General features: G+C 32.5%; 1 protein-coding gene and 1 long non-coding RNA gene across 2 annotated transcripts; both read left to right on the forward strand.

Annotated features, from left to right (window-relative positions):
- The first annotated feature begins 16,105 nt into the window (after window positions 1–16,105).
- LOC134230114 (uncharacterized) lies at window positions 16,106–17,182 on the forward strand. Its single transcript, XR_009984279.1, has 2 exons — window positions 16,106–16,356; window positions 16,798–17,182. It is a non-coding gene; the product is annotated as an uncharacterized LOC134230114 (long non-coding RNA).
- Window positions 17,183–21,395: 4,213 nt separating this feature from the next.
- On the forward strand, window positions 21,396–22,078 carry LOC134230117 (uncharacterized). Its single transcript, XM_062711897.1, has 2 exons — window positions 21,396–21,563; window positions 21,731–22,078. The coding sequence occupies exons 1-2, from the start codon at window positions 21,470–21,472 to the stop codon at window positions 21,991–21,993; spliced, it is 357 nt and encodes a 118-aa protein (XP_062567881.1). The 5' UTR covers window positions 21,396–21,469; the 3' UTR covers window positions 21,994–22,078.
- The last annotated feature ends 1,193 nt before the right edge of the window (window positions 22,079–23,271 follow it).

Here is a 23,271-nt window from a genome sequence, read left to right on the forward strand (position 1 = left end):
TTTTAGAATTTAAAAGGGAGGGGAAGGGGTTACTTTTTATTTCTTCGCAATGTTAGATATCTTTATCTTTTTTTTATTAATCTTGTCATCATATCCTCTTTATCTTTTCTCTTTTGAAGAAAGAGTACTAACAAAAAGTTATTAAAAGATTTTGACATTTTGAGATGTCCCCTCAAATTGAAACAGGCAGAAGTGTGTTTGACAATTATGATATACAAAATTTAAAGCACAGCAATTTATTCATGTAGTTCTTTACGTTGTATATATATTTTTATTTCTCATTATACCACTATTTTAAGTAAATTCAAAATAAAGACAACAAGATCATGATGTCCCCTCATTAAAAATATTTTATCATGTTTGTAATACGCACAATTTTAAGATATCTTTATTATTGTTTTTATTTAATGTCTACATGTATATCGTCTTTATCTTTTCTATTTTAGAGTACTCCACAAAGACAGGAAGATTTTGATATTGTTGTATGAAGTTTAATTTCATTCGATTTGGACAATATAATTCCTCATAAATTTAAGAAATCAAAATAAGCACAATACTGTGTAAAAATATTTATATTGTTGTTGTATGAAGTTTAATTTCATTGATTTAATAGAAATAAATTTAATTCACTTTAAAATCAACATGTTTTGTACCCGTGGAGCAGACTTAAGGGCAAAGTAACTTCAAAACATAGCGTCAAGAATATCTTAAAAATACTATCCTTATACATTTCACACAGTTTTGTTCAATAATCACTTATTAAAAACCTTTTTCTAGCACTTGACATTCATTTTCTAACAATTGTTTTCATGGTATAATTTCCTTCGTCAATGTTTTAATTTCATTTAACATCTAACTATGCTTTCACACAATCAGCAACTCCGAAACGCCTACGTCTTTCCATGACGTTCCATTATTTTAAAATTTTGATCAGATAAACCGTTTCTTCATAGATTGTGCTCGTTCGTTACAGAGTATTTGTCATTCAAAAACCGCCAATACCATTTATAAACATATGCACGACCTAATTGTGACATAATTCTTGATTCCTCAGTTTCATCAGGATTTTTCCCGAGTATACTACAAAACTGCATCCTTATCTGATGCTTCAACAACGTCATCATTTTTGTCACTTTCAATGAGGACTATACCTATCTTCTCATATTGATTTCTTTTCAGCGAATCAAAATATTAAGCCATAATTTGGAATACCGGTATGAATCGATGTAACAGTATACTTAATTCAAAAGTCTAGGATTCTTTTCCCATTTTCACTCCATTTTACAGAGAATATGATTACAGACATTGTAATATTTATTTGGTGTGTTGTTTGTTCATTACTAAATTTTGACCTGCTCCGCGATCCGAATTTTGCAGTTTTAAAATAAATCATGATAATTTTAAATTTTTGAATACAAATATTTTGGATTTATTGTTAAAATATTTCTACCAAATTTGTAAGCATATGACGTTAAATAAAAAAAAAGATATGACAGGAGTCCACGAACTTTTCGATCAACCCTCGTATTACTCACGATATCTGATATTTTAAGCAAAACATCTATTGTAGTATTCGTATAATTTACCGTGTAATGCAGAAAGTAGCAATTTCCCATAATTAATATTAAATAATTTTCTATGATTGATTGTATATTGTTTTACGTCCCTCTCGAGAATTTTCACTTATATAGAGACGCCACAACTTGCTGGTGGAGAACGGTAAGTGTTGTCCTATACTCGGTACTTAGGGCCATTGAGCAGGGAGGGATCTTTTCGTGTCAGCACCTATTGCGACACGGGACGTCTACCTCTGTTTATATGGTCTCATCTTAAGGACCGGTCTTCGTGTCTCACAGTGGGATTTGAACCCGCGACGTGTGGAGTGACTCTTTACTTTGCAACTCTTGAGCAAACACTCTAACCACTGGGCCACGCGGACGACTTATGTTCTTTGAAGCGGTCCTAAATTTCAGTAAACTTGACAAGTACAATATAACTTAAGTATACATTATTAATTATTAATTAAAGACTTTCTCTACTGTTTATTTCACACAATAAGTCCAAGTTGGCTCCTTTAAAATATAAAATTTTCTCAAGTAAACATTTTAATTTTTACAATTTTATGAAATTTTGCAATGCACAGTATATTAATTCAGCAAAAATGATTGCATGCGATAATGCAATGCAATTTTTGTTCACCAAATGATTTACACATCAGTGACTACATATACTTTATTTTCAATATCAATTATTGATAATTTAAGACTTTGAAAAAGATTGCCTCGAATTTTGTTTTATTTTTTTGTTTCCTGGAGAATTATTTATTGATAAATTAGGAGATGAAAACGTTTTGTTCTCTTACTAATCAATTTTTATTGTTTTATCATATTTCTTTTTCAAAACTTTAAAATCTGTTGTAGTTATACATGAAGGTTAGTTTCTTGGTATGTCTTTCAACAATTGAATCTGTGATCATTGATGTCTTTTTTTTGGCCTTCAACTCGACATTTAGATATATCGACGACGTATTGTCAATTAATAATGGTAATTTCCATTCCTACGTCGATACGATATATCCTGGTGAGCTTGAGATAAAAGACACACTTCTGTTTCATACTTGGATATTTTACTTGAAAAAGACACTAATGGTAATCTAACAACCAAGCTATATGATAAACGTGATGACTTTAACTTTGCTATCGTCAACTTCCCTTACTTATGCAGCAATATACCTTCATCACCTGCATACGGAGTATATATAACTCAGTTGATTCGATACGCAAGAGCATGCTCTACGTATGATCAATTTCTAAAACGAGGTAAATTATTGACAAGCAAGTTGACAAAACAAGAATATCAGCAGTCTCGTTTGAAGTCATCATTTCGTAAGTTCTATGGTCGATATATGACCTTGTCAGCAAATACAGTTTATCATTGAGTCAAATGCTGACTGACGTTTTTCATACCAATTGTTAGTCCATTATTTATACACTGAATTGACGACGGATTTTTTCCGTTATTTCCTGATCATGACAAGGAGCACACGGCGGGTGTGACCGGTCGGCAGGGGAAGCTCACTCCTCCATGGCACCTGATCCCACCTCTGATGTTTCGGGGGTCCGTGTTTGCTCTGCTCTAATTTTGTATTGTTTTATGGACGTTGAGATTGAATTCTGTTCGTTATCTCCATATCCTTCTTAGAGTTAACAGAAAAATCATGAAAATGGGTCTGAATTTATATTTTTGGGTCTTTATGTCTTGAGATCGCTTTAAAAGTAAATATCTCTACGAGGAAAGTAAGAAACGATTATGTTGTTTTTGGTGAAGATAAGTATGTACATGTATAGAGGTTGCATTACTTGATTCGAGAATTTCGTAAAGGTCTTACATAATGATTGAAAACCTTTAAAAATCTTACAAAGTTTGAAATATTTCATGAAAATAATATTTTTTCTATATTTTCTTTGAATAGTTAGTCTTAACCCTCAGTACATCAATTTATTTAATTGATGTTTTTGAAGACTGAATCATTTGAAACCTCTGAGAAGTGTGTCCATGTGTTAATCATATAAGAAAACATGTTTTTATCCAATTGTGATTTGACGTAAGAAATGTTTGATGGACATTAAGGATAGGTGAGAATATGGGGGTGCAAACGTACAAACTAATTTGTTTTTTCCTACTACATTAAAGGAATTCGCAATATCTAATTTAATCATTTTTCTGATAAATAAGTATGCAAACTGATTGGATGACTGTATGCTTCCTTATGATGACCTGACCCTTACTACAGATCCATTGACATGGAGTTAAAACATGAATTTTTACCTTCTTAAGAATCATTCAAATATGTTTCGTCCCTTTTGGACCCGTGATTCTTAAAAGTATGATTTTTAAAAAACCACAGTATTATCGCCTTTCCTTTATAACCACTTGCACTACAAGGGCAACCGCTTTGTTCGGTGTGAGTAGCTCTGTGGCTGAAACAACCTGACAGCGAAGAAGAAGCTCTAAGTTTGATTTTCAGTTCAGTCAGTCATTTTTCCTTTCCTGCTACAGCATTAATCAAGTTAAAATTACGGAAAAGATAATAAAAGAAAGTTTCATAACTGCTGTAGTACAAACCTATGACAAAGGTCTTCCAGTTTTTCAAAATGGTGGACCTAAACAGTGAAGCGCACACTACACAATAGCTTTTCAAAAGCTTGCGTTACTAAGGAAATCAAAATTTTAATTATTTAATCAACATTTTTTTGAAGATGGGCTAAAGGAATTTCGAATTATATCACTTTGGTGCATTTTGAAGATTATAATAATAAAAAAAAATAACTTGTTTGCAACATATAAGAAAAGTGGGATGTGAAAAAGATAGGAATGATGGCTTAATTATACAAGGGGAGAGAATTTGGCATAGTTCAATATACATGTAGCATTTTAACAAAACTAAAGGTCAATTTTACAATTAATTGCACTCTTCATTTCGAAGCCATAAATTTGACAAATTTCGGTAAAGCACTGATTGCGTTCATTACTAAGACAGTCATATCAACAGTTACCTTTGCTACATATAAAACAAACAAAAAATGTATTGCTTAAGAAGGTTCTGATCGTATACATAAATCCCGTGGATGAGAGAAATGGTGAAATTCTTTATGTAAAAAGTAGAATTTTAATTTTCCCGCTTGAAAAGCGGAAGGGTATATCGTAATTGGGATGTTCGTCCGTCCTTCCTTCTGACCGTCCATTCTCCGTCTGTCTATTACACTTTGGGTACCCATCTCTTATCCGCAACTCTTCTCATACCACTGAATAAAATTTGATGAGACTTTCACAGAATCTTGATTAAATATTGCCATTGTGCACCTTCTATTTTACTTTTTGTTCCAACATATTTTGGGTTTCTCATAGCAATACATGGACACTGGAATTATATTCATATGGGAGACGGAGGGTCTCATTTAGGGAGCTCATTATTTACAGTACCTCTGGTTATTTCTTTTAAAATTCCATGGAAATTAACTGAAAGTTTTCAGGATCGACGAAAATTGCACGATTATAGACAGACCAAATTACTAGTAATTAAATGCGAATCTGTCTTCAACGTGGCTTGTGTGAACTAAAAGGAAAATAGAGAAAAAAAATAAATAAATGAAAATCAAGAACATGTAAAATATCATGCAAAAATAACTAATTTATTTCTATGAAGTATTTGTTTTAGAAGTGGATTATCTAGGAAGATAAGTTTAGATGACCTACAACGACTTTTCATTCAGATGACGTTAATTGAAAACGTTTAAATTATTTTCTAGGTCACATGCTAAATCTCAAGTCATGTAATGATGACTTTTTACCCCGAAAATTCAATCATATATGGATCTAAATGAGATTAAGGTCATTATAAACAAAATCAAGTTTCTTTAACTGTGACAGTGCCTTTTCATTGGTCCTTTTCAGGTCGAAGAGCAAGTCAGACAAATAACGTATTTCATGTTACTTATTTTCATTTAGATCGTGATACAATGAATACGGATTTGAATAAACAGTTTTTAGGAAAAGGATAAACAATGAAATATATAATTTAGAAAATTCCTGAAATAGTCATGAAATTGCACTCTGTGTAAGTAGGATCAAATAAAGGTGAAAATTAAACATTGAAATTAGGGATGCATGCTCAAACGAAAGGCGAGAACTCATTGATTTACAGCCAGTGTGTATATTAGTTATTTCACGCTACCATTATTTATCCTGTACTTCTGAATAAACATTATTGTAGAAAAAAGTCCTTTGAATTCAATATCTACAGTTTTTTTCCCTAATTACTGTTATCAAAATAGGAGACTTAATTGATAATTAATTACAATAATTTGCCTGTTATCTCCAATTACATCTATCCGTGGAATTTTCCACCACGAGCTTATTAATACGTGAGATATTCCAGCAACATTTAAATCATTACCCAATAAATTATGAAAAGTTCAATATTATCAAAATTGGAAGCTTGCGTTAATTTTTTTTTAAATATTCAATTATTAACTATTATCATACTTCTGTTAGAATGTTTCCTATATAAAGTTCAGAAGGTAAAATAGCTCTTTAATAGTTCAGGCATAGCAAAGCTATACCCCGGGGTATAGTTTTTGCTATCCACCCTCGGAATATTTTCATGCAATTTTTGCCTCCAATTTTAATTTCCAGCGATAAATCTATTGACTGATGATGTCATAATGATTTCAGTAGCATTGTGACGTCATCAGGGTTTCAGATTATTCTTGCAGTATTAGAGAGGTTGAGATTTCAAACGTGTACGTGTACGGGTACGTCTAGTAGGGGAATAACCTAAATTCTGTGTGTATTACGTTGTAACGTTTTCGTCGTTACGAGTTCGTAAGATAGGATAAAATAATTATTGATTACCAAATTGGTATTTATAATTTATAAGCCTGGTCGCGGCTAATATCTGGTCTTAAAATTTCTGGTAGCGAAATATGAATAAACCTGGTAGCGGTTTTTTACTAAAGAAATAAACACAAAGATAATAAAGTTTTCAAAAATTATATTCTGTTATTCCCAAATTTAATAATGATAGTCAATAAATTAACAACAATTTATATTTCAAAATATGGTCACACGCGTACAACGTCACTTGCTAGATTCAAAGGATTCCCCAAATTTCAGATAAAGTTAAAGTAAATTTCTAATACGAAATTTCCTAAATATAAATAAATAAATTATCACAAATTCCAATTAAATTACCTGGACATTTCACAAATAGTCTGGTAGCGACTACAAAATAGGTAATATAAATCCACAAGGGCTGACACTTCAAAATAACTCTTAAAATATTTTTACGTCCGTCTACTAACATCTGAAAATCCCAACTGACTTCTAAAACAAAACGTTAACACAAAGTGACGTCGCACGACCCAACGTGACGTTATAAACCGCGAAATCGCGACACATTCTAGGTAAGACTTGTACATAAATTTCCCGCGACCGGAAGTAATGGAAAACGAAAGTAAACAATGTGAAATGACAGAATAACTTATAAATAAGGTAAAAACAATGATTTACAACATGTTTAAATGTAGTATAAACATACAATAATAATAAACGAGTCTTCCGGTCGGAATAAATTAAAACCACAAGTAGATAAACACACATTTCAAATATATACACAGTCAAAATCGTTACAACGTCATCAATTTTAGTGACGTCAAGATTGCTACACGTTCGTAAAACTTGTAGAATGGAATCTACACGTAAGTGAAAACGTGTAGCTTTAATAATAAAAATTAGCCAATTTAAGTGTAAAAATGTGATTGTAATACATTATATAGGATGTTTACTTTCACGAGCACTTATTTTCATCAAGTTTTGTTTACTAACTGACAGCAAAAAACCTTCTAAATAGTTGAAACAGAGACACCGATCGCGGTGTACACGTACATGTTTCACGTCATAAAATCTCAACAGACAAATTAAAAAAAAACGTGTACGTGTACGTCAAAATATATACAAGTACACGTACGCGTACAAGTATAAGATCTCAACCTCTCTATTATCATACTCCCAAGAAATTCAAACCATAGAAATTATAATAAAACGCTTATCGACTGGTTGTGAGTGGTATAGCTCTTTTATCAAACCCTTCACAGGGACTATTCCCCTCGGGCAAGCCCTCGGGGAATAGTTCCCTGTCGCGGGTTTGATAAAAGAACTATCCCACTCACAACCAGTGGATAAGTGTATAATATACAATAACAAAATGAAATAGTATAAAACATAAAACAAATGAATACAAAACTTGAGTTTGATAAAATTCAAATATAATTATTTGAATGCAAAAGAAGCATTTGTTGAAAGAAAGATTTTTTTTATTTAAGAGGGAGGGGGAAGAGGCGACTGGGGTTTTCATTGTACAATACTTCGCGTATCATAATAAAAGGAGGGTATTTACTCTTTTGAAGAAACAATATTAACAAATCACAGGTTAAAAAAATCTCGTTACAATTTCACATAAGTGGTTTTAAGACAATTTTTCAACTAATGGATAAATGTCAATTGACGGCGTTAAAGTGTGTTTGACAACATGATATACCAAATTTCAAGCACATCAAATTTAGAATATCTTGATTTTTTTTTTATTTCTTGTCTAAATCCCCTTTATCTGTCCTGTTTTGGAGTACTCCATACAGACAGGAAGATTATGATATTTTGAGATGCCCCCTCTGGAAACCAGACGGTAAAATTTTTTCCTGTTCAATTTAAAATGTTCAATAGTACTACTCACCATATCGTATAATTTGGACAAAAAGTCTATTTAAAATATTTGTATAATTTCCTTGAAGTTCAAAGATTAGCAATTTCCCACATAATCCTATAGTTAATGTTGAATCATCGTCTTTGATTGGTTGATTGTATGTTGTTTAACGTACCTTTCGAGGATTTTTTTTACTTAAATAGAGACGGCACAACTTGCCGGTGGAGAGCTGCAAGTTTTATCATTTACTCTGTTCTAAGGAAAAAGTATAGGGCAATTGAGTAGGAACTCTTTCGTGTCAGCACCTACTGCGACACGGGGCTTCGGTGTACACGGTCTCATCTGAAGGACCGGTCTTCACGTCTTACAGTGGGATTCGAACCCGCGACGTAAAGAGTGACTCTTTGCGACTCTCGAGCAGTCGCTCTAACCACTGGGCCATGCAGGCGACTCATGCTCTTTGAAGCGGTCCCTAAGTTTCAGCAAACTTGACAAGTACAAAATGACTTAAATATTGTACATTATAAAATAAAAGAGTTTCTTTACTTTTTTCACGCAATAAGTCCCAGTTGGCTCCATTAGAATATATCTTTTTAAGTAAACATTTTAATTTTTACAATTGTATTAAATCTTGCAATGCACTGTATATCAATACAGCAGTAAGTCAATAAATGAATTATACATCATGATAAGTGACTACATATAATTGGTTTTTGATATAAATAATTTATATTTTAAAACTTTTAAAAGGAATATTTCGAAATCTGTTTTTATTTTCATTTCCTAGAGAAGAATTTAATGATAAAGGACAAGATAGGGTAAGACCCCTATTCGGCCCCCGGTTTTGGGTGTCTTTCAGAATGATTCGACAGTTTATCCATAAAAAGCTGTTGTCACCCCTGCCACAAAATGAGTATTGGATCTAAGATTTAGAATATAAACGGGGTCACAGAGAGGTCAGGAAATAGGTCAGTTTTTGAATTTTCTCATATAATGCAAATTTTCATCCATTTTACAGCACATTTTGTTTCGGAAAACATAGAGCACAAGCTTGCCTATCTACCAAATATAAATATTTTATATTTATACACTAGTAACAGATGCAGTTTAAGTGTAAAAATCTCAGATAGGCAAGCTTGTCCTCTATGTTTTCCGAAGAGAAAAGTATCTCGAATATGATGAAATTCCACCAGAATTGAGGAAATTCTGGAAAATGTCTTATTTCTGCATCCTCTAGTGGCTTCCATGTAAGCTTTGAATCTAAAATAGTGCTTGTATTAAAGTAAGCATCGTTTTTAACTTCTAACTACACACTATCACAATTTTACCACTGTTCTGATTTTTACATCAAATAAGGGGCCGTTACCCTATCTTGTCCTTTGGAGATGGAAACGTTATGTTCTCTTACTAATCAATTGTTATTGTTTTATTATATTTCTTTTTTATGGCACGCCGAATGGCGTCGCCGGTAAAACTCAGTACGCGAACAAGTTTATTATCTTACACCCTACCCTACCCCCTTCCTTTAGAAGGATGCATTTTTGAAGAATTTGGTGACTAAGAGATATTATCAAGAATTTATCAAAATATTTCACAGAAAATAAGTAAATTCTTTATAATATTCTTCTAAACTACATTCTATATCACAAAAACAATTTATGCATGTACACCTACACACATGTTGCCCCGGTTGAAGTTTTTGCACTTAATTAAAAAAGATAAATTTCCTTTATATCATCCAAAGTGACTTTGATAAATAAAATTTATTAAAATATTTCACAGAAAATGAGTAAATTCTTTGTAATATTCTTCTAAATTAATAAGTCAATTCAAGTTCAAATTTCGAAAAATACATACGGTTATAATCAAATATATAAAAAGACAATTTAAAATACAAATATTATTCTCAAAAAGACTAATAACAATTACAGAAAATCATAACCTTCCTCAGATGAATTTAAAACAATTTCATTTTGTTTAACATTTAGTGTAAAATATTAAAAAATTCTGGAATTTTTTCCGCTTTAACAATTTTTCCCTATTCTCTAGAAAAAATACAGGCGGTCATCATTTTGCGGCCTGGAAATACATGGTTCAGGGACATTTTAAATATGTCTTAATGTCTATGTAAAGTTATAATGGAACTTGTAATGAAAAGCATAAACAAAGACAAAATAAGTAATAAATATGGATTTAAATTTCACAATATTTCAACCAATAATAAAAGAAATTTTCCGTGCAAAAAATAATCTTTTTAGCAATTACAAATTTGTATTAAGAAGTACGTGATTGCTTTGTTTGTTGCTTAACGCACATCTGTAGATTTTTTCACTCCATATGTTTTTGTTAAATTTGTTGTTTATTCCCTAGAGAAAATCAAACAACAAACAAGCAAACACATATGGAGATACCGCCACCTGCCGGTGTAACGACGAAAAGTGACCCCCGTAGAATATTGACCGGGGGTCATTTTTCTACGTAGAAATTTGACCCCCTGGTCAATATTCTACGTTGAAAAATGACCAACTTTTCTGTAGAAATATGGCCTTGGGGTCGTTTTTCTCCGTGTGCATTGTAGAAAAATGACCCTGTAGAATAATGACCCCTTGTCATTTTTTGAGGCAAAAACTTTCGTTTTCGTAGGAATATTCTTGTTAGGCGAATGTATACGGGTAATATCAAGCAGCCTTATGCTTTGAAGTGTTAATTTCTGAAAGATTTTAAGCTTTAAATAACGAAATCAAAGCTATACAATACCTTACATTAATAAAACAAACCGTTTTATCCCTATTAAAGGAAAACAATATCAGGCACGTAGCAACAGGGGTGGGGGGGGGGGCTGCCCCCCCCCCCCCCACTTTTTTTTTCACAACATTGCTTTTACTATTGGAAATGTTCAGTGAAAGACTGGTCCCCCCCACTTTATAGTACAGGAAATCGATATAAGGGAAATGTAGTGTTGGATACGAAAAAATTGGTACTGAAAGAAGTTGGCATTGAAAAAGTTGGCCTTCAGAATTCACAGAATCGTTTATTACATTTGATACAGTAAGTTTCCAAAGTTGTCATCTTAATCTTTAAAGGGTGATTTTCTCGCTGGTGTCAGAATTTTTTTTAAAAAATTTCCTTAATTAATTGATTAATTATAAATCTCTTTGATTTTACCCTGAATAAATAATTTGCAAAACTCAAAATAAAGTTTTAATCTATGAATGAAGTTTCATACTTCTCATAAAAAATATTGATAATTTAATTTGTAAAAAATAAGTACGAAATTAAATTGCCTCTGACCTATGATACAAAGTAAAGAAAAAGTGGTTAGCTCAAAGTCTGTAAAATGTCTTTTGTCGTTTGCTAGTGTCAACTAAACCTTAACAAAATGGGGGTTCTAGCATAAAACATGATTAACTAAAAAAAGAAGTGCTCGTCAGCCACGTAGCATCGTTTTTGAAAGGGGGGCAGGCAGAGAAAATTTTTTTTTTACGAACCTGAAAAAGTTGACCAGCCAAAAAAAAAAGGGGGAAAGAAAAGAAAAGTTGCTCAAAGTCGAAAATCCTATTATAAGTAATGCTGGGGGAAAAGTGGTGGGGCGCAGCCCCCCCCCCCCCCCCCCCGGCCCCCGGTTGCTACGTGCCTGCTCGTCTTCCAAAAATTTTAGGAGTTTTCTTACCAATAGAAAAAGAAAACAAATGTTGGATTATGAAAAAGTTGTTACTTTACATATTATACTTATGCCCCCGTGACTGAAGTTTTGGGAAGGGGGGATATAGTTTTTACCTGTTCGTCTGTCTGTCTGTTTGTCTATTTGTTCGCAAAAACTTGAACATTGCCCATAACTTTAGACTGGGTGGGACCATGGCTTTCATATTTCAAGTGTATTTTTGTGACAAGACCTTTTTGTGTACATTCAATTTTGACTTTTTGACCTTGGAGTTTGACACACTTTTACACAAAAATTTCAAACTTTTACTTCAGCATTAACTTTTGGATGGTATGTGCTAGGACTTTGGATATTGAAGTAATGGCATGATAGACAAAGAGTGTCTATAAAATCTCAGAAGAAAGGGGACGTTACAGCAACCATTTGTCAGGTGTCTGTTGGCTAAAAAGTGTTGGAAAGGAAAGTTTTTTTTTAAGTTATAGATATTTCTATGGTATTTCCCGTAAAAGTATAGTACCTTATATAAGGTAGTTAAAAAGTATGTATTTTAAAGCAGAGTGTATACAGATATATGAAAGTTTAAATGTACATGTAAGAGGTAAGGGAATTGAATTTATGTAGTTAAATTACGTATCTTTTCTTGCTTCTATGCTATGTTTTTGGATTTGTAGAAATTCTCAAAGTTTATGGTTATCAGAAACATATCATGCCATTTTCTGAACAAAACCTTTGAATGATAAAAAAACATCCAAAAATATAATATAAATGCTCCTCAATGAAGAAGAATATGGAGATCACGAACAGTTTTCATTATCAAAGTCCATCAAACAATACAAAATAGGAGCAGAGCAAACACGGACCACAGAAACATCAGAGGTGGGATCAGGTGCCATGGAGGAGTGAGAATCCCCTGCTGACCTGTCACATCCTCTGTGAGCTCCTTGTCATGATCGGGATATAACGAAAAAATCCGTCGTCAATTCAGCGTACAGATAATGGACTAACAATTAGTATGGAAAACGTCAGTCAGCATTTAACTCAATGATAAATTGTATTTGCTGACAAGATCATTGTATCGACCATAGAACTTACGAAATGATGACTTTAAACAAGACTGCTGATATTTTTGTTTCATCAACTTGCTTGTCAATAATTTACCTCTTTTTAGAATTTGTTCATACGTAGAGCATACTTTTGCGTATCGAATCAACTGAGATATATAAACTCCGTATGCAGGTGATGAAGATATATTGAAGGTATATAAGTAAGGGAGGTTGACGATAGAAAAGTTAAAGTCATCACGTATATCATATAGCTTGGTTGTTAGATTACCATTTAAGTCTTTTTCAAGTATAATGTCCAAGTATGAAACAGATGTGTCAGACTTTGTGGTATCTTTTATCTCAAGCTCACCTGGATATATCGTATCGACGTAGGAATGGAAATTACCATTGTTAATACGTCGTCGATATATCTAAATATCGAGTTGAAGGCCACAGCAAATGTTTTTTTCTTTTCACGCATAAGATTTTGAACAAATTCTGCTTCATATGAAAACAAAAATAGGTCTGCAATTGCAATAGCGCAATTGGTACCCATTGGAATGCCAATAGATTGTTGGAAGACTTGGTCTCCAAAAACCACATAGATATTGTCAATCAGAAACTCAAGCATCTTTTTGATGTCAACTTCAGAGTACTTTTGTGTGCAATCAGAATGTGTTTTAACAAAATAATTTTGCAAATGATCATTAACCAGGTAAGTAAATTTATGAGTTCCATTTTTATTGAAAAAGCACCTGTCAATGATACAAAAAAGCCTGGACTTTAATTTATCGTTGGAAATGGTTGTGTATAAACTTGAAAAGTCGTAAGTTTTTAAGCTGTTGATTTTGGAAAATTCTTGTGATTTCAAATTGTCCAAAGTTTTTTTTTTTTTTTTTTTTAGAATTTTTTAGTATCCACATCTGATTCACACCACTTCTTGAATATATTGTTGCACAGTACTCTTGAACTTTTTCATTGGGATTCTGCAAGCCAAACATAAATCTATACAAGATACATTGATTGTGATTCTACTATTAAGATATGCAATCAATATATGTTGGAAAGGATTAAAGTACATAAAAAAATTCCCCCTTACATTTGAAAGTATGAAAAAATATCAGAAGACACAGATATAAGGTTTTATAGTACAAAAAAGTACGGGGTCAAATTTTTATGAGGGTCATTTTTCAACGTGTGTGGAGTCGTAGAATTACTGGTCTGGAATGTTTTTCTACAGTCGAAAAATGACCCTACTTGTCGTAGGATATTGACCCGGGGTCATTTTTCTACGTAGAAAAATGACCCCCTGGTCAATATTCTACGGGGGTCACTTTTCGTTGTTACACCGGCCGGTGGAGGACTGTAAATTTATACCTTAAGGCTATTGAAGACTGGGGGATCTTTTTGTGTGCTCTATCTAATGCAGTACGCGCGGGACATTGGCTCATACGGTTTCATTCGATGGCCGGTCTTCATGTAAATTCGAACCAGCAGCCTAAGATTCTGCTCCTTAATCTGCGACTCTATATAAGCGGCTTTAACCACTGCCTCACGGGGGACTCTGCTTTAGATTTGTAAAGCAATTTTTAATTATCAATGAAAAGGGAATATACTATGATCTCAATTGACTTTTGGAATTTCCAAAGGTCTTTGTTTATGCAATAGTTACAAATTTGTTTCGCTTTTACTGAGATCGCTGACTGTTCGTCATCTTCAAAATTCAATGTCTTCTTGAATTTATTTAGGTTGTTTTCAATACTGTAAAAAATAGACAATTCCCTTAAAAATGTTGTCCACAGACCTTGGTATTATAATTCCTTTTTAAACAAACACGAGAGGTACTGTAAGCACTGAGCTCACTAAATGACACCCACGCAACCCATATGATTATAATGATAAAGTCTTGCTCTGGGAGACTGAAAATAAGTGTCACATCAAAAAGTAAAATATGAATTGCACAAAAGCACTATGTTATGAAGATTCCGTAAAATACTCATCAAATTTTATTCTGTGGTATGGGTGGAGTTTCAAATAAGTGACTGGTACCCTTCAATATTATAGAAAGAATGGTCATGTCCATGTTTTGCTGTAGGAAACCCAAAATAGGAGTCCAGTCAAAAAGTATCATAAAAGGTGCACTATGGGCGCCATAGTGCAACAAAGATTCTCTGAAAGTCTCATTAAATTTCATTCAGTAATTTAACAGGAGTTGCGGATATGAGATGGGTACTCCAAACAGACGGACGGACAGACGTACAGACGGGTCGATGGACATCCCGATCACTATATATCCTCACACTTTTCAAGCGAGTGTATATTCATTTTTTTTCATCGTAAAGAAATAAGTCTAAATGGCATTAAGTACACTAATATAATGAGTCAGTAATATAATCACAGCAATTTAATTAAGCCTCAGAGTACTGAAGTTGAATAATAAAATCATTAAGTATACAAACATAAAAACAAAACACTTAATTAATGTATGTAGGCCCATATATTTGTCACAAAACTCCATCTCCTTGTAACGCAAAACCTTGACCCATAAAACAATAAAGTTTTTAAGTGCAGGTGCTTGGTTTAAATAATTGAAACTTTCGGAAATTCTTAAGAGCATCACTTTCACTATTGGTTATGTAAAAACATGTTTTTTATTCAGAGTCTGTTATTATAAATGTTTGTGTTATTTTCTTATTTGTTTCAACATAAAAAAGATGTATAATTAAAAGTGCAATTTTTGTGTGTAAAACTTTACATTGATTGTGTTTCAAAATGTGTGTATTTTTAAAAAAGATACAGATACATTTACTGTAGGATTATATAGGATAGTGAGATTTTTGCTCTTTAAAACCGATTTTACTGTGAATTTTTATAAATATCAACATATTTTCCAATAGAAAACAATAAATAAAACTTAACAAAATTATATCAATAAAAACTTAACAAAATCATATCATACATATTTAACATATAAATAACATATTTAAAGTCAGATAAACATTAAAAGTAGGATTTAAAAAAAGATACAGTACGTGAATGTAAATTAACAAAACTCATGGAAAAACAACAGGGAAGTAAGTGTTTTACATTTTCCCTATATATTCCAATGTAAAACTTTGATGGATTATGAGATGAGTCATGATGCAGTCATGAATTTACTCGTTAGAGTTGTATATTACCATTGCAAAATTTTACCGCTTCTCATTCTTTCTGGATCGCCTTATAAGCTGTAACATTATTTTTAAAAAATATAAAAAAGCTCTATCAACAGAATATTATTTTAAAAAGGAAAGGAGAGATGGAAATAAATAGAAAGATTTTTCTATTAATAATGCTAATGCTGGCTGCCTCTTGGGGTCTTAGTATTCCAATTCAAAGTGAAAGACAAGAAGGTAAGTGCATGAGGTATTTTCATGCTACGTATAATATCACATTTGATCTTAATATTTTTTAATTCATAATTTTAATTCTAAAGAGCATAAATTCATATTGATACGAAGAAAGAAAGAAAAATGAACAACTATCATCATATATTTGTACTGATGGCATTCTAAATTGTCTAAAATAAATTTCAGTGATGAGATCATGGCTTAATTTCACGTGATAACCATTTTACCTTACCGAGTCACATTTGAACGTTGTTCTAACGATAACAACTTTTATATATAAAAGAAAAAAAGTTTATAAGATAAACGATCTTAACCATCTTCATATCCTACTAAAGATAAAATGAATAAATCCTAATGATGTGGGGCATTTGATCAATTCGGAGATTCCTTTACTCAGACTCAAAACTCTACATAATTTTGTATGATTTGTGTGATTATTTACAGATGCAGGAAGACTTAATGACAGAATTGATATTCAAGGAGGAAGGATTGGTGGATTTCTTTTTGTAAATGGACCTCGGCGCCGAAATCGAAGGCCACCGCAGGCTCTTTTAAGGGATCGAAATGTTTGAAAAGAAATTTTCGAACTTTTAAATCGACTTCACCTTAAAACTATCATTTGAATGGATTGATTTTTGCAAAAAATACTCTAATATGACTGTTATTTTCTTGGAGAGAGAGAGAGAGAGAGAGAGAGAGAGAGAGAGCATATACGAGTAGTAAATTTACTTATCTTGTCCTTGGTTATTTGCAAAATTTTCTTGTTTAAATATTTTCTAATTGCATGTTCACAAAGGTACTCCATTATGATAAAAGTTAATAGATGCTTAATAGATGCTTGAATTTCTGTTATATATCGTTGTAATTTTTTAAGGTATAGTCTTAATCTTCCAATAATCTTTCGGGATTTCCATGGTTACCAATTGTCCCTGTTTTAACAGACTTCATATTCCCCTAAAAATTCTATCTAAAAAAACTTCTACATGAAAAGAAAAAGTTTCATGCACTGGCTTTCAGTTAAAGATATATATCGAGAGATCTCTATAATCCAAATTTATTTTTATTTTGATTCGATTTATCCCTATAAACTTCAGATAAAAGAAACTAAAGCATTGCGCGTCTGTTTCAATGTAAGATATTTTACTTAAATTATACGTTTTAAGTACCCAAAACCAATGTAAATCATAAACGCGATGGCTTCAATTTATCTATCCTCAACTAAAATTATCTATGTGGCAATATACAGTTATCACATGCATATGGTACATGTATCCTGTTGATTCAAATATGATGCGCAAAATCATTATCTACTTAAGAACAATGTCTGAAACAATGCAAGCTACTTCAAGTTCAAGTTCATTTATTCACTCAACACCATTTAAAATATATGGTACATGAGGACAATGAAAAATATTTACAGCATATATATTTTCAGGTCAAAGGCATAAGTTTATGATGTACATAATCAGAAAATGAAATGGAAGAAAAAGAAAATGAAAAAAATAGAAAAAAAAACACATATGATAATGTAATAATGAAATAAATGAGGGGAAGAAATTATGAAGGACAGACTAAGCCATATATTTGGTCTGGTGAAGTAGTATTCATTAATATATATTTTTCTGATGTTTGAAAGTGCAGTGCATACAAGTATAAAATGGAATTCATCAGCAACATGCTTAGCATTACAAAGTGTACATAATCTTTCACTTAATGATATACATTCCCATCTTCCCAGCTCGATTGGTAGAGGGTGATTAGTAGTACGGAATTTGATAAGTATTTTTCTAAATTTTAATGGCAAAATACTTAAATAATTTTCACACTCAAAATTTGTTTTAAAAATTTTATACAAAATACCTTTAGAAGAACTTTTAATATCAGAATGCCATTTTTGTATAAATTGATCTTGTAATCTTTGTTTGACAACAGTAGTAACCCAGTCTTGATTAGGATTATAATAAAACTATTCATTCCAAATATTAGATAGTCCACATGATTCAAAAATACGATGAACACAGTCAATCCAAGGATTCTTACCAATTTCAGATTGTGAGTTAGCAATTAAATATTGATATAATATACATGAAATTTTCTTACCTGTGCTATTCAATAATTTACACCAGTATGAGACTATTCTTGAATATATAATGACAGATAATGGGAAACGTCCTGTTTCACCATAGACCATATAATGCGGGTTACTGCTTTTCAAATACAGAATATGGTTCAAAAATTTTAAATGAACACGTTCAATAATATTTAGGTTTTCAAAACCCCAGATTTCACAACCATAAAGTAACACTGGTAAAACCATTTTATCGAACAAATCAAGTTGACATTTTACAGGGAGATTAAATTGTCTTATTTTTCTAATAACACCATACATTGCTGTTTGGGCTTGGTCACAAAGATGTTTCTTGGCTTTTAAAAAGGATCCAGATCTTGAAAAAATGATACCAAGATATTTAAATTCTTTGACAGTTTCTAGACTCTTGTTATTATAGTACATGTATAATACTCTTTTGTTTAAAGGGCCTTTTGAAAAAAATTAATATTTTTGTCTTCTCAATATTTACTTGTAATTTCCACTCTGAACAGTAGCTTTCAAATTCATTTATAAGCATTTTGTAGATCATCAGGAGTTTCTGCTAAAATTACAGTATCATCGGCATATAAAAGTTTAAGAAATTTCAAATAAACACATAAATCATTTTCTATTGAAGTTGTAAGGCTTTGTAAACCAATTATATTTCTATGAACAAGATAATTACTGAAAAGTAATTTGATCAAACACGGATAACAACAGTCTCAAATAAAGTTAAAATTTCGCAAATTCTTAAATCGATATAATTACTTAGTCAGAAAGTACATCCAAATTATTAGACCATTATTTATTTTCTGAAATGTCTACTTTTTATTCCTTATTTCCCGATCATGACACGAGGTACGCGATGGGTGTTGCCTGTCGGCGGAGGATTTTTCCCATTCCGTGGCACCTGGTCCTATCTCTGATGTTTTTGAGGTCCGAATGTATGCTTAGCTATTTATTTGTCTTTTGAGAGAACATGTAAGTGCTGTTCATTGTGTTGTGTTCCAATTCGTCTTTTAAAATGGAAAACGAGGGAGATTTTTAAAAATGGTTATATATGAAAACTGTATAGATGGACATTGGCCAGTCTGTCTTTCAAGCAAAAGGATTTTAGCAAAAGGATTTTATATAACTTCTTAATGTACATGAATGTTTGAAAGAATAAGTAAGGGGCGAGGCATTGTTGATGATACACACGTGTGATGCATAGAACATCAAATGGAATATTAATTGTAGTCGTTTGCTGATTAAAAAAAAAACCCACCATAATCATAGTCTTATATACTCTTTGTTCAATTAATATTTTTTTTGTTAAATATTTCTGAAAAATCATTTTCTGTCTGAACTTCTGTCTGTCTCACTTCCTTTTTCCTGAATGGCACAAAATATCGTTGCAGGACACTTTGGAGTTCATTGGAAAACCATCCAATCATTATGGACACGATTTCAACAATCTGATAACACTCGGGATCGACCACTCTCTGAGCGTTCTCGCGTGAAGTTGTGTCGACAGGATAGCCAAATTAGACTTGTGCACCCGAGAAATCGGTTCCCGACAGCAAGTTTGACTGCTAGAAGCATTCCTGGACTTCGACCAATCAGTCAAAGAACTGTGCGTAATCGTCTGCGCGAGCACAACATCAGACCAAGACGTCCAGCTTTGCACCCAATACTGCTTCAACATCATTGCATCGCTAGATTAGAGTGGTGCAGACAACAGCTGTTATTCAGACTACAGGACTGGGCAAATGTTCTGTTCATGGAAGAGTCCAGATTTCATTTGGATAGCAGTGACGGCCGTTGTAGAGTGTATCATCGTCAGGTACCAGGACGCTTGTGTTGTGCAACGGCGACAATTCGGTGGGGGAAGCGTTGTGATGTGGGGTGGAATCACAGCACGTGGAAGGACCCCTCTACAAATTGTTAATGGAAATCTCACCGGCGTGCGCTATAGAGACGAAATTATTCAGCACCATGTGATACCCTTCATAAAGGGACAGCAAAATCGCATCACTCTACAACAAGACAAGACAAGAACATAGGTTGCACGTGTAGTTTGGGACTTTTTCAATCACCAGCATGTCGATGTCTTGCCTTGGCAAGCTGTTTCCCCCGATTTGTTGCCGATCGAGCACGTTTGGGGAGAAATTGAACGACGTCTACGTCGTTTGCCAATTCAGCCAGGGGCGTTGGCTGATTTAGGCCAGGTCTTAACCAACATCTGGAACAACATCCCCCAAGCATATCTGAACACTTTAGTGTCATCAATGAGGCGCCGTTATCAAGAATGTGTAAATAAAAATGGTGGTCACACACGTTATTAACTTTGTTAATTCAAGTTTTAATACCAGGGTCTTTCGAGAATTCTTAAATTCACGTTGTTTGACGTTAAAGTGAATGAATTATGAAATGTTGTAAATACATTAGTTAATAGTATTACAAGAAATAAAATAAAAATTTGTTCATTATAATTTTTATCATCTATTCATGTACATGTATTAAGTAATGCATAGTTATTTCCCGCTAGTATATTATAACTAAACGTTGAAAAACATTTGTGATATAATTTCTTGAATTAATACTTAAATCAATTATAAAAAAGAAATGATATTAAGAGAGAATCAAAATATTTTAAAGTTTATATTTTAATATTTTATTTACTTAGAACTTACTGTACATGTATTTAAGTCTTATGATTTAAAAGTTATAGTTCTTACTCCTTTAATTGATAAGACTGAATTTTAAAGTATTTTGACATCCTGTTCAAGTACACTGCTGATGAGCAGTTTATCCCATTAATATATGTTTAACAGATGATATTTTTAAAGGATTGGCGCGATTAAATTCGTGAAAATGCAGTTGGTGATATATCTGAATAAACCATCCACCAATCAATGCTATGGATTACAATATACGTGCATGTTTATCTTCCTTTTACATTAAGGTTGTGTCACTGGTCATGTTAAAGATGATAAAAAAACGTAGTGCAACGTAGATCAGCATTGATATCCAATTAAAAATAAGATGAAAATGAAGACAACTTTCGCTCTGTTGTTTGTTTTCGTTGTGATTCTCCCTTCGGTTCACAGCAAAGCAATTCTAGAGGACAGACTGACTAGTAAGTATTACATTTATAATGAAAAAAAAAATCTCAAACTGCCTGGATTTTTTTTCTAGGCTATTGATCTTATAAGAATTTGAAAAAAAAATTATGTGTCAAAAAATAAATATTTTGGATACGATTTGTTAAAAAAAATTCCTCAAATATCAATATAATAATTACAGATGATCGTGCCGACCTTCGAGAACCTGGCATTGACAGAACAGATAGAAGATACTCTGAAGTAGAACCTAGAAGAAGCCTTGCTGATTTGGAAGGATCGAGACTGAAGATTGGCAGGGCAAATGGCATAAATTTTGCAAGAGGGGCTTTAAGACGTGCAAGACCGCAAAGGACGCGAAGTGGTTCTGGTACACGAAGGCGCCCGACAATGCTTAGACGAACTTTTGGAAGACCATGCAGGCCATGTGATAGAGAAATGTTGTAATCGTATTTGTATGATTTTTAGAGTGTGTCCACATTTCATTATATTGTTTTTGTTTATTTTTTTAGAAATACATTTAGTTTCATTTAATGTGAGTTTTTTTTCTCTTATTTTTCAAAAGCAATTTTTTAAACTGCAAATTTTCATGTGGCCGTTTTAAAGCCATTAAGTGTTAGATATGGGAGTAAATCGTTTTTTCCTACACAAAAACTTCTTTGGTAAAATCATGGAACCTCAGACATACGGTGGAATTTACAATTGAAAAATTCAGGAGTTAAGTCTTTTCAAGTCAATTATAAACTAGAGGTACTTTTAGCCTGAGTACACTAAATAATGCCCCCGCCACCCTCATGGTCATAATGTCAGAGTCCATGTTTTGCTCTAAAAAAGTGTCAGATCAAAAAGTAAAATGAGAGGTGTACAATGACATTATGTAATATAGAATCTTCGAAAAATATCATAGAATTTTATTCAGTAGTATATGAAGAGTTGCGGAGAAGTGAGGGTATCCTTCAATATAATAGAAAGAATGCCAATGCAAATGACTTGCCATGGGAAACCCAAAATATGTGTCAGATGTAACAGTTAAAACCGAGGAGCACATTAGCACTATATAACAAAGTTTCATAAAAATTCATTCAGGGGTATAAGAAAAGTTGCGGATAAGAGATGGGTAACCCAAAGCGTACAGACGGACGGGATCACTATATACCCTCCGACTTTTCAAACGGGGGTACTGTATAATTATGATATAATCTATGGATCCCTTTCTTCAATAAAAAGTTTGATATGTACAATGTTTTGCATGTGTGCAAGGAAATTATCAGTGCCAGTATAGACTTACCAATAATTTTAAAGCAGCTAAAATTTAAAATGAAGTGTATTTAACTGACAGATATCCCAGCGAAACGGCCCCTTCCCAAAAATGCCTTTGCATATTCCATTTTGAGGGAAATAATATTTTTTTGAAAATGAAACTAGAGGTGGGTTCTGATCTATGAAGGGTTATAGGATTTGACGAAACTAATTAATTATCTTTGGAGACTCTCTACATCGAGATTATTTGGGAAAAAGAAATCAATATTTAGTGAAACAAAACTTCGTTTGTTCGACTGTTTGATAAAAAAAGGGTAATGAAACTTTGGTGTTGAGAACTACAGTTAATGTCAGTGTTAAACTTGTTTTGATCAATGTATGATGTAAAATCACTTATTTTTGAGTGATGGTTGGAAGTCTTTGGCTTTGTTTGAGAAAAGAATAATTGAAGGTTTAATTTTAATT

The sequence above is a fragment of the Saccostrea cucullata genome, unplaced genomic scaffold (genome assembly GCF_032062105.1).
Source record: "Saccostrea cucullata isolate Sc308-1 unplaced genomic scaffold, CSIRO_AGI_Scuc_v1 ctg13176, whole genome shotgun sequence".
Lineage (NCBI taxonomy): Eukaryota > Metazoa > Mollusca > Bivalvia > Ostreida > Ostreidae > Saccostrea > Saccostrea cuccullata.

Excerpts from the sequence above, each read along its gene's own strand:
- LOC134230117 (XM_062711897.1), top strand. The coding sequence starts at position 21,470 with ATGAAAATGAAGACAACTTTCGCTCTGTTGTTTGTTTTCGTTGTGATT. Across the intron at positions 21,564-21,730 it reads TCTAGAGGACAGACTGACTA|ATGATCGTGCCGACCTTCGA; the intron begins GTAAGTATTACA and ends TAATAATTACAG.